At 38.4% G+C, this 12655-nt stretch overlaps 1 protein-coding gene across 8 annotated transcripts in view; it reads left to right on the forward strand.

The window, feature by feature from the left end:
• SEPTIN10 (septin 10) overlaps positions 1-12655 on the forward strand; it is a 74996-nt gene that overhangs the window by 43927 nt on the left and 18414 nt on the right. For all 8 annotated transcript variants that reach the window (XM_078056672.1, XM_078056671.1, XM_078056675.1 and 5 more), the window contains 3 exons: positions 1404-1565; positions 3557-3653; positions 4855-5023. In XM_078056672.1, coding sequence (XP_077912798.1) covers positions 1404-1565; positions 3557-3653; positions 4855-5023 — 428 coding nt within the window. The remainder of the gene's footprint in view (positions 1-1403; positions 1566-3556; positions 3654-4854; positions 5024-12655) is intronic.

Here is a 12655-nt window from a genome sequence, read left to right on the forward strand (position 1 = left end):
TCTTCACAATTGCTAGCCTGAATTCCATCTCCTACATCTTGGTTATGTCTGCATCCATTTGTAAATCTGCAGCATAAGTCATAATCTCTGAGTCTTTTCTGTTTTGGGGGCTCCTTCTCCTAGTCATTCTGTTGATGGGTGTTTGAGGGAATGTATAGAGTCCAAATTATTGACCAGAACCCAAGCAAGATGCACCTGTTTTCTTGGGACCTTAGGGTTGCTGGCCTCTTGTTTTCCCAGCCTGTCTTCTGGGGGAGGGGCCTGCTGCGCTGTTACTCAGGCAACCCCGTTTGGGCGGAGTTGCCCTGTGCCCCTGTGGCAGGGGATGGGCTCAGTGGGAATCAGTCTTTGGGGCTTTTGTTCTCTGGCACCTTTCCCTGGCGGCTTTCCGTGTCTCTTCCGTGAGTCAGAGCAGACGAGACCGTTTCCAACCCTCTGCCTCAGAGCAGAGAGATCGCAGTCTGTTCTTCAGTGAGCTCTCCAGGCCACACTGTCTCCGTTTCTGTCCGTGCTGCTATAAACTGCAGCGTCCTGGGTTGTGTGCCTCTCCGCAGCACTCTCAGTCCTGCCTCCAGGTCGGAGCATGTCTCTGCCCTTTGTGCTTCCAAAACCGCCAGCTGCTCCCAGTTCGCGGGCGCGTGACCCCACCACTCCGGGTTTCCGCCCCAGGAGCTGCAGTTCGCAGGTGCGACCCCGCCACTCCGGGTTTCCACCCCAGGGGCTGCCCTAAAGTCCTTTCCCCGCTGCTACCGGTCTGCGAGTCTGTGCCCGTCCGCATCGCGCGAGGCTGTCACTCACCGGCGGTGTAGGATCCCCATGGCCAGGCACCCTCCCAGTGCCGTTTATCCTCCGATATCTGCCCGCCGAATCACGGCTCCCCGCTTCGTACCTCAATTTTATGTGATAAAATTATAAGAGACTTTGAGAAAGAGAAGAAAATATAAGATTTCTAACCCTAAATTCAAATGTAAGATTAATCTTATGAGAACTCTGCTTTTTAAAAGCAGTTACTATTAAGGCCAGCATCTGTAGGAATGATTGTGTAGGGGAATATGGTGGTAGTGACAGCCAGCGATGATCTGGGTTAGGAGTTGGCAAGCTTTTTCTGTGAAGAACTAGGTAGTAAATACTTTAGGCTTTATAGGCCATATGGTCTCTGATGTAACTACTTATCTCAGCTATTGGAGAATGAAAGTGGCTCTGGATAATATGTAAATGAATGGGTGTAGCTGTGTTCTAGTAAATATTTATATTAACAGACAATGAGCTGGCCCATAGTTTATTCATCCCCTGATCTAGGTTAAGGAAGTTTGTCAGAGACTGAGTGGTTTTGAATGCAAAAACTACAGAGTTAAAAAATAAATCCTCAATTATGAGATTTTGTTTTTCTTTATTGTCAATAGGTGAACATTATACCAGTGATTGCCAAAGCAGATGCAATTTCTAAAGCTGAATTACAGAAGTTTAAGATCAAGCTCATGAGTGAATTGGTTAGCAACGGTGTTCAGATATATCAGTTTCCAACAGACGATGAAACTATTGCTAAAATCAATGCTTCAATGAATGTAAGCTCCTAGTTGAATGTTAATTCTGTTTACATGTGAAAAGAGTAACTTGTAAGTGACATTCCTACTAACACTTTAACTTGTGTCTTCTAAAAAGACTTCACGGGGGCGCCTGGGTGGCTCAGTCGTTAAGCGTCTGCCTTCGGCTCAGGTCATGATCCCAGGGTCCTGGGATCGAGTCCCACATCGGGCTCCCTGCTCAGCAAGAAGCCTGCTTCTCCCTCTCCCACTCCCCCTGCTTGTGTTCCTGCTCTCGTTATCTCTCTCTCTCTGTCAAATAAATAAATAAAATCTTTAAAAAAAAAAATAAATAAAAATAAAAATAAAAAGACTTCACACAAGGTGAATTTTCAAAAAGTTCAGTATAGGAAAATGTGTTATTTTCTAGAGTTGGAAAAAATATATGAGAATATATTTTTGAGCATATTTTCTTTCCTCTACTTTCACCTAAATAAAATGATACATTGGTGAGGCTGGGATACTCCTTTTGTGGCACCATACTTACTAATTGCCTTAGAAAGATGCCTTTTATCCTGTCTTTAAAAAACATGTGAAGTCTTTATATTCTCCCTCAGAATGCTTTGGAATCTTAAAGTCCTTAAGGATATCTTTCTAATCTGATATTTAAGCTCAGTGTCCTTATAGTGTCACACGTACATATTAAACATTCACATAACTTTTCATTTAATATGACTAAAGATGGCTAAGTTCTTTGTGATAGTTTCTTTAGGCTACTAAATTTCTTAAATATCTGGTTATATTTTGAAGGGTCATTGGTTTTGACTTAACCGTATGTTCTTGTGGGAGATATTAACCTCCCTGAGACTGTTAACTTACCTACAAAATTGGGTTAATACGTACAGTTGGGTTGTTGTGAGGGTATAGTCTTTGTTCACTGCCCAACACAGTGATATTCAGTAACTGTTCATGCCATGTCTCCTTTTCCTTTTCTGATTTTTCATTAAGATACTTTAAATTTAAAAAGCTGACTAATGTAAATGAAGTGATCTCAATACCTATGTGTTATATTGTCTTTAGATCTAATTTTATTTTTTGTGCCCACTTGGAATAATTTTTCAGAAAGGGACAATTAAGACACCAAATGTCAATTATTAAATATTAAATATAATACTTAAAACTTTTACATTAGACTTTTCTCCTATATTAATCCTCAGCTTCAGACAGACCAGTCTACTCTCTGTTCTCTACATCTAGCTATTATGTATTTGTTCAAAATCTTCTCCTTACCTAAGTTAGTTCTTACTCTCCTTGATCCATCTCTGGTTTGGGTTATATCTTTCTGCTCACAGTGATCCCTTACTCCTCTAAGTTTATGTAACATTTACTATCTTTAGCACTAGTTTGGGACTTAAATATTACTTTGTATTAGTATCATGTATCTGTGCACACACTAAATATAGATATGTATTTTAGTTATTTATTTTGTGTGTGTGTTTGTATGTGTGTAATTTCCTCAACATTACTTTTGTCTTTTAGGGCAAAAATTCTATACTACAATTTTTTTTATTCTTATAGCATGATACCTTGCATGTGGGGGATTCTCAGTGAATAATTTTCTTTACAGAGCCTGAAATTTACTTTTATAGAACAGTTGGCACATATTCACTACCAAGTTTTAAAATTGGAGGTATAGGGGCACCTGGGTGGCTCAGTTGGGTAAGCATCTGCCTTCAGCTCAGGTCATGATCCCAGGGTCCCGGGATCGAGTCCTGCGTCAGGCTCCTTGCTTAACAGGGAGCCTGCAGCTCCCCCTACTTGTGCTCTCTCTCTCTGACAAATAAATGAGTAAAATCTTAAAAAAATAAAATAATTTTAAAATAAATAAAATCAGAGGCATAGCAGATCATTTGATTTTAATAACTCTGTTATTTAGTAAATTTTCTCTAATCTGTTATTTTCATAAAACTTTTTTAGTTGGTCATTTATCACAATAGCGTGAGATATGATTTGGTATCATGGTTCCTTTCCAGGGACATTTGCCATTTGCTGTTGTAGGAAGTATGGATGAGGTAAAAGTTGGAAATAAGATGGTCAAAGCTCGCCAGTACCCTTGGGGTGTTGTACAAGGTAAATGAGATGAATGATGACTAGGAATATGTTTGTCACCTAACAGTCTGAAAGTTGCATTCAGTGCATTCTCTGAGTTGATGCTTATTTTGGGTTATGATTTGGTTATCAGAAGAGTGGAATGTGTTCTGTTTTGGCCAAGTATGTGGAGGCTGGGCAGAGTGTCCCCATTTTCTCCATTATACCACACACATTTTGTGCCTGGTATGCCAAGACATTCAGAAAGTGGAAAGCACTAGTCAGAACAGAATTTGAGTATAAATACTAGTGTTTAGACATGATATATAAATTAATTACTAGGTAATTCTAGGCACAATAAACCATCTTGTACATTCATGTATTTCTAATCACCAAAGTATCACCAACTGTTTCCAAAACAAACTAGTCAGCCAATTAAAAAATTTTAGGATTTATGTAGCATTGTAATGATTAAGTAATTAGTACTATCTGGTTCATTCACTTACTTGTGCTTTTATTACTGGGGAATGGATTCCCTACTAGTACTGGTTTCCCAATACTGCTGCTTTTTTAAATTGACAGATTTGTAGTTAATAAAAATATTAACAAACTTAACATTTTTAATATATAAAAAATACAAAAATAGTAATTGTACTTAAAACTGTTGGTTATAGTTACACAATTATTTGTAGTCTTCTGGTTACCCTAACCCTAGAAGAAGGGCCATGTAAGGAGAACTAAGTGTATTTATTCACTAATCTTGAATGGTGTCAAACACAGCATCATAAATGTGGCATTGTATAAAAAGAATTTGATAATTACAGCATGTACAGATGGCATCTTGAGTATGCAGAATTACTACTTTGAAGTTTTAGTAAAATAATGTTACAGACTCTTTTTAAGCACTTTGTAAAATGTCCTAAGGATGGTTTGTAAACTGCCAACAAAATATTTGTGAAATAACTGGAGCATATGGTAACATAATATAATGTATTTCTTTCCTGTTTATCGATTGCCTACTAAATTTAAAGCAATTTGCCAATCTGTTCATTTAAATTGCCTATAATTCAGTGTGTATAATGCAAGAGTTTCTTCCTTGGGTACTTATATAAAACAATCATAGGTATTAGGCTGATCATTTCACTGTTATTTCGGATGTGTTTTTATAGATTCTTTCATTCAACAAATACCGTGTGCCAGGAATTAAAAATTGGTATTGCTGTTTTCTTGTTTTTCTGGCTAGTGGAAAATGAAAACCACTGTGACTTTGTAAAGCTCCGGGAAATGCTCATTTGTACAAACATGGAAGATCTGCGAGAACAGACCCACACTAGGCATTATGAACTTTACAGGCGTTGCAAACTGGAGGAAATGGGCTTTACAGATGTGAGCCCAGAGAATAAGCCACTCAGGTAACAGGGGATTTCTGTGAGAAGCCAACCAAAGAGGAAGTTAGAGAGGATTGTACCTTGTTATATATCCAGGATGCTGGAGAATGTGGTTTTCAGAAATCTGGCAAACCATGAAGTAGAATCATTTGCTTATGATTAATTATTGTGCTTCTCAGATCACTTGAGGCCTTCTTGCTTTTGAAGGGTCTCTAATACCTCATCTGACTCAAAGAGTTTAAGAAAGAACATAATGGGGCGCCTGGGTGGCTCAGTCGTTAAGCGTCTGCCTTCGGCTCAGGTCATGATCCCAGGGTCCTGGGATTGAGTCCCACATCAGGCTCCCTGTTCGGTGGGAGGCCTGCTTCTCCCTCTCCCACTCCCCCTGCGTGTGTTCCTGTTCTCGCTGTCCCTCTCTCTGTCAAATAAATAAATAAAATCTTTAAAAAATAAAAAAAATGAATAAAAAAAAGAGAACATAATGGCAGAAGCCCATTATCTCAATACATGCTGAAATGAATAAGTAAAGGAAAGAACTCTCATTATTTGGTTTTATGTTGTATTTTTCTGAAAAAGATAAAAGTATATTTATCTGTTCTTCTAAAAGAAAGTTGGAATGTGAATCATATTAAACCAAAAACAAAACAACCTTGGTTTTTATCTTGATGAAAGTTTGAAATTAGTTAAACTTAGGAAAATGTCTTATAAAGGAAGAATGAAAGTGCTTGTAGGGAATCAGAGATTAGACTGTTTCTTAAAATATTACAGGGTACTTGTAAGAATTTTAGAGCCTGATGACCTTCTTGTTCAGTAATTACAGCATTCAGTGTTATAAACTTGCTGGGTAATTTTATGTACTGCCACATTCCTGACTTTTTTTATTATTAAGGTATGTAAACATGAAACTAATCCTTAACCTACTACATCAAATTTGATTTGATGTAACATTCCAGAATAGTTTTTGCATGGAGGAAAGCATGAGATCTTTAGGCAAAATACTCTTTAAAACTCTGTTGTGGAACTAAGGATTTCTTTTCTATTTCATTATTTGTATTTCTGTCATTTCCCTGACTGTTAGTATTTGTAGTAGAGTAAACACAAAAAGACGGAGAAGGAGAACATTAAATCAGTGCTGCCATTGCATATGACCTTTGGGAAGATTTAATAGTAGATGAGGTTAAATTTTTAAATTTTTTAATCTATGGATTTAATTAGTGTTGTCGCTCTAGTAGTATGATAAATTAAGAATTATATGTACTTGGGCGCCTGGGTGGCTCAGTTGGTTAAGCGACTGCCTTCGGCTCAGGTCATGATCCTGGAGTCCCGGGATTGAGTCCCACATCGGGCTCCCTGCTCAGCGGGGAGTCGGCTTCTCCCTCTGACCCTCCTCCCTCTCATGCTCTCTGTCTCTCATTGTCTCTCTCGCAAATAAATAAAAAAAAAAAATCTTAAAAAAAAAAAAAAGAATTATATGTACTTAACCCTCCTCACCAATTTCACGCATGCTATGCTTTTGATTACAGGCCAATCTGATAAAATTATTTTCTCTATTGAAGATTTGGCTTCGCTAGTGTTTCCCAGAGGAGGCTTACTTCTCGTTCTTTCAAATTTGAGGGTCAATTCAGAGGTCTCAGTGTACATTACTAAGACATGAATCCTGAGTGAGAGCAAGTGGGACAGCCTTGAAGTACTCTGAGAAGAGGGATTCAGGTTGCCTGGTGAGTCAGTCATCAGGCATCTGTGGAAGATTAAGAAATGTGGGTTCAGAATTTCCAGGGATGGAGCCCAAGAATCTGCATTTAAGTTAAAATTTCAGTCATTCAGCAGATATTTGCTGTTTGTCTCCCATTGGTTCCACACACTGCTAGTCAGTGATATGTAAGCACTGTGGGATTAAACAGAAACTCTACCTTACAGAATTTCTGGGGTAGAGGTGGGAGGAGGACACTCTGGCCCTTTGTGGAAAATAGAGTCAGGGTGCTGCTACAGTAGTCCTGGTGAGACCATAAAGGCTTGGGGTAGAGTGGTAGTGTAGAGGTGGTCAGAAGCACATTTAAGACATCTAATTTGAAGGTAAAATTCATAGGACTCATTGATGGTTTGGATATGGGATGTAAAGGACAGAAGAATCAAGGATGACTCCAGTCACTGAAAAATGACCTGAATTTGGCTGAATGGTGGTAATATTTACTGATATGAGCAAGACTGGGGAAAGGATAGATTTTAGGGGTTATGGTTGATAATTGAGAGGTTTTGGACATGTTAAATTTAAGTTGCTTATTAAATACTACAGTGAAGAGACGCCTGGGTGGCTCAGTGGGTTAAACATTCAACTCTTGGTTTCTGCTCACGTCATGATCTCATGGGTTGTGGGATCAAGCCCTGCATTGGGCTCCACACTCAGCGGGGAGTCCGTTTGAAGATTCTGTTCCTCTGCCCCTCTGTCCACTCATGCACGCACATGTGTTCTCTGTCTCTCTTTAAAATAAATAAATAAATCTTTTAAATAAATGCATATTCCAGTGAAGAGTTTCAGTAGGTTATTACATAAATGAATCTGGCACTTAGGGAGAAGTTAAGGCTGTGATGATAATTTGAAAGTCAGCAGTGAATAATATGAAAAATCATAAACACTTTTTTTTTTTTTAAAGATTTTATTTACTTACTTGATAGAGATAGAGCCAGAAGCACAAACGGGGGGAATGGCAGAGGGAGAGGGAGAAGCAGGCTCCCCGCTGAGCAGGGAGCCTGATGTGGATCTCCATCCCAGGCCCCTGGGATCATGACTTGAGCCACCCAGGTGCCCCCAAATCATAAACATTTTAAAAAGTGTCTCCTATTTGCAAGGCTCGGGCTAAGTGCTGGGGATATAATAGGAATAAGATCCTATAGACCTGGCTGTCATGGAGATTACATTCTTATAGGGGAGGCCAAAATCAAATTGCACAATTAATCACAATTGTGAAATGTGCACTAAAGGAGAGATGGTATATAATGGGGGAGGGTTTTTCCTGACTTAATCTGGAAAATTAGAGAAGATTTTCTTGAGGCAGTTAACTTTTTGAGCTAATAATTTGGGGAAGTCAGAGCAAGACATGAAAAGACTGCAAGCAGAGAGAGAATGACATCTTCAGAGCTCTGTAAGAAGGTCAGTGCAGCTGGAGAGCAGACAAGTTGGGGGCATAAGATTGAGAAAACAGGTAGGCAGGAGTCAAACTGTGGAGGACCTGGTTGGGATTTGGGCTTTGTTTCAAGGGAAAGGCAAAACCATTCAAGGAGTTATCATACCATATTTGCATTTGAAAAATCACTTTTAGCTGTAATGCAAAGAAAGTATTAAAATGGTGTGCAAAGATGCTTAGGAGAGACCAGTAGGAGAGTATTGCTTGGATGAAAGCAAAAGTGGTGAAAATAGAACTGGGTGTGTTTGGGACATATCTAGAAGATGAAATTGAAAGAATTTAGTGACTGTTTGGATATACTGAGGTAAAGAAGCAGGAAATGCCAGAAGATGCTGCTAAAAAGAAAGACTTTTAGTTTCCTGGTATTATGGTTTCATTGGCTAGGTAGATGGTTGTACCTTTCCTCGAAATAGGTATCTCTGGAAGGACTGGCTCTTTTGTGGAGCAGCAGTGCTGGGCATGATGGAGCATAAGCTTGGTTTGGGACCTGCTGACTTGAGTTTCCTCTGAAACATACAAGTGACAATGTTGAATAGGCACTTTGGGTATTTTTCTGGAGCTCAGAGGAGAGGGCTGGGCCAAAGGAATGAACTTAAAGAGTCATCAGCATTTAGATGGCTAACTGAATGTTTGAATATGGATGAGATTGCCTGGAGAGAGAAATACATCTGAAAAGAAAGGTGCCTTGGAAACAGACTTGAGTCACTAATATTTGTCAGCTGGAGAAGCAGATAGAAGAGACTGAGAAGCCTTGGGTAGAGGAAGGAGGAAAACCAGCAGTGACATGTCTTGGAAGCCAAGTGAAGAGAGTTTCAGGAAAGGAGAGGTCAGCTGTGTTGAAGCTAAGGATCAGGTTCTTGCTATAGAAGTACAGCAGTGTAATACATTGCAGTTGCTTCCTTTACAGCTCTTTGAAAATAAGACAAAAAGGGCAGTAGTTCTATGGAAGGCTACATCAGCTAAGAATTACAGATTCAAAGAGAAGACTTAGAATGGGTAGAAACCAGTTTCATTCTATGCTGGGAGTGGAGTGAATGAACTGAAACCATTTCCAGCCTTTTTATTCTCTGCTTGACAGTTTATAGTCTAGTCCAGTAGGCCTACCTTAGGACATGTACCCTTGTCTTGGCCGGAGTGGGCATGAATCTAATTAATTGTCCCACCAGACTGTATCCCCAGGGGGAAGAGGTAGCTCTCCAAAAGGTAATCAGGTTAACAATACCAAAGGGAAGTATAGGTAGATGGTGGGCATTCAGAATCAAAGATTGCTTAGAACATCCATTTTTTTGAGCATTTCTTCAGTTCGGGAAGCACCTGCTCACTGATCAAATGAAGAATGGAAAATTGGAAAAAGGAGGTTCTTCAGTCTACACCAGGTAACAGATTGGGTAGGGAACAAGCAAGAAAGGTTGGGGAACTAGATCTCAGTGTCAGGGAGGCCTCTGCCTGCCTGAGTCTTCTACCCTTCCTAGGCTGCTCTCCTTAAGGGAGAAGACATTTTTTACTGGATTTCTTGAATCAGGCATGGCAGAATGTTTCTTCTCCTGGTGTTTTCTTGTTTGTAAATAAATTATTTGGTAAAGCTTCTATAGTTCATTATAGCTTGATGTCTTAGGAAGGTTTTATAGTTTCAAGAAGTTCCATTCTATTTTCTGGGCAATATTTCCCATTTAATTTGGGGTGTACCTAACAGTAGTCACTATGGTTTGGTTGGCATGTAAAATCCATCCCTCAATATTATATCTATCAATTAAAAAAACAGTTATATGAACATGTTAGGATGACTTTTATTTCTCTTTACTACCCAGTCCTCTACATTGCCAGACCTTCAGCTTGTTTTCCATTTACATTTTATTGTGAACAGTTATGCTGAGTCATAGTTAGTGTCTTAATCTCTCAACACTATTCATGTGCTTATCATGAGGTCCCAGTAAATGGCATTATACTCTCCTCTAGCCTTAACTAACTGATCTTTAATTATTTAAGCTAGATCAGAAATAACTGATAAACCTTCTTAAATCCCTAAGTTATTTTAGATTAACATAACCATTCTCATTCCAACAGTTAATCATCTTTAATGTTTGAGTATAAAATCACTGCCATTTGAAGTGTCGAGGGACCTGTAGTTTTGAAAGGAAGATTTTTGTAGTATTTTAGAGTTGCTTAAGTTTGACATAATTTTTTTTGTGTTGTAAAATTTGTGTCTTTGAAACTCTCAAGAAATAAATAACTTTCTGCATTTAGTCTATAGCAGAAATGGAAAAAGTTCAGCAGGCTTTTAAGAACTGTATATGAAACACAAAGAAGTCCTAAGTGAAGGGACTGCAGTGATTTTCTTGATGAATATGAGCATTTGAAAAATTTTTTCTTCCTCTTTGGTTCTAAACTTTGCTTTAAATCAGTGATATTTGCAAGTATAGTAATATGTTTCATTGAATATTTGTGACAACAAGCTACTTTTATACTAGAAAAAGCAAGAATTTTATACTAACATAGCAAGAAAACTTTTTCATTTTCGTTTAATGAATAAATCCATGATTGTAAACAGTAGTTGCATTAGTTTTACAACACTAACTATGTGAATTGTTCCCTTACAGATCTTCTAGGAGTTTTTTTTTACCACCTTTTGAAAGATAGTGTGGGTTTTTTAACTTACAATTGGTTTTACTTAAAATGGACTTCTGGTTGTCAAAGTTGAAAAACGATGTGACATGATGGAAAATATGCAGGAGCAGTACATGACTTTTTAATCTTTTGATAAAACAAAAACCTAACCTGGTTCAAATTCTAGCTTTTTACTTAACGACTATGTTGCTTTGATTACTTTTCCTCTCTGAGCTTTAGTTTTCTTATCTGTAAAACAGAGTATTAGTGCTTATTCTTCATGGATGCTATGGGAATTAGGTAGAGAAAGGATTCCAGAAAAGTACCTTGTTGGTAGGAGCTATTCAACAAATGTTAGGTCTTTTCTCTTTGCCAGGTAGATTTATTTTCCTCTTAAGCAACTCAAGTGCTTATATAAACAGATAATGGGAACTTTTTTAAGCTTACATTTGGTATGAATTCAGAACATTATTTAAATCAAGTTTGTCATTAAAGACTATCAATCCAGTGTAGGATCAGCAAAATGTAGTGAGGTTTCTGAAAATGATGAAAGTAGCCTGATAGATATAGAGGTTTCTTTAAAATAAGACCAAAACAAACACAGAAAAGCAAAAAGCCTGGTAAAAAGTAAAATGTTTCCTTGAGATTTTGAGCATTTATGTGGTTATCTAGGGCAGTTTGTACATTTTGCTCTTACAGACAATGTTTAGGATCTGTTCCTCCTCAGAACACCTGCTATGCATACCCCATACAATCAGCTGTAATAGCTGTTGTGCAACATTTCTTACTCTAATTCTCCTTGAACTTCTAGAATTCTCTATTTATAAGATTTATTTCTCCAGTTATGGGACCAGTGAATAGGTTGGTATGGCTGGAACCTTAAGAGGATTAGTTTGTTTGGTAAGAGATGAATCTGGAAGGGTAGAATTAGGCCAGATTGTGAAGTTTCTTAAGTGCTATTTAAAGGAGGTGGGACCTTATTTAAGACTGTAAAATTCCTTAATTCATCATATTTATATCTACTTAGATATAAAATACTTTTGTAAGCAGTAGAAATTTCTCACTGCAACACAGCTGGAAAGTACATTTGTGTTCCCTGTTAAATCTTTGTGATAGTCTCATAGTGAGCTGAAATGGAAGGGCTTGGTGTTTCTGACGTATAAGAAGGTCTGTGATACCTCTGAAATGCTATAAGTAAAACAAAAAATATATATATAAAAAAAGGGGCAGCTGGGCATAGTGTTCCAGGACAATCCTTGCTCTGCTTGGTTAAATCTGGCTCTACTTCCTGGCAATTTCTGTCATTAAATGAACAGTTATGAAGAGCCTGAAATGTCTAGAGAGTTTTGCTGGATAGTGGGGTTACAAAGATAATGATCTATTAGAGAGACAAGTAGGATATAAATGCCAAAGAAGAGGTACAGAGTGCCATGAGAGTGCTTAGAAGGCATAGTTAGTTCCAAATGGGGAGACCAGAGAAGGCTTTTTTTTTTTTTTTTTAAAGATTTTATTTGTTTATTTGAGAGAGAGAGAGAGCAAGCACAAGCAGGGGGAACTGCAGAGGGAGAGGGAGAAGGAGACTACTCTCCACTGAGCAGGGAGCCGGATGCAGGGGTCAATCCCAGGACCCTGGGATCATGACCTGAGCCAAAGGCACTTAACTGACTGAGCCACCCAGACGCTCCCAGAGAAGGCTTTATAGAGAAAGTTGCATTTGAATTTGGCCTTTCAAATTCAAGGAGTAGAGGATTAGCTGGGTAGAATGGGGGTTGGCAGGTGGGCAGTAATGTTGGAAGCACAAGTTACACAAGCTAAAGCATGAAATGTGTGGTTTTAGGAACAACGAATTGGTTGGTATGGCTGGAACCTT

The sequence above is a fragment of the Halichoerus grypus genome, chromosome 10 (genome assembly GCF_964656455.1).
Source record: "Halichoerus grypus chromosome 10, mHalGry1.hap1.1, whole genome shotgun sequence".
In the NCBI taxonomy this organism is placed as follows: Eukaryota; Metazoa; Chordata; class Mammalia; order Carnivora; family Phocidae; genus Halichoerus; species Halichoerus grypus.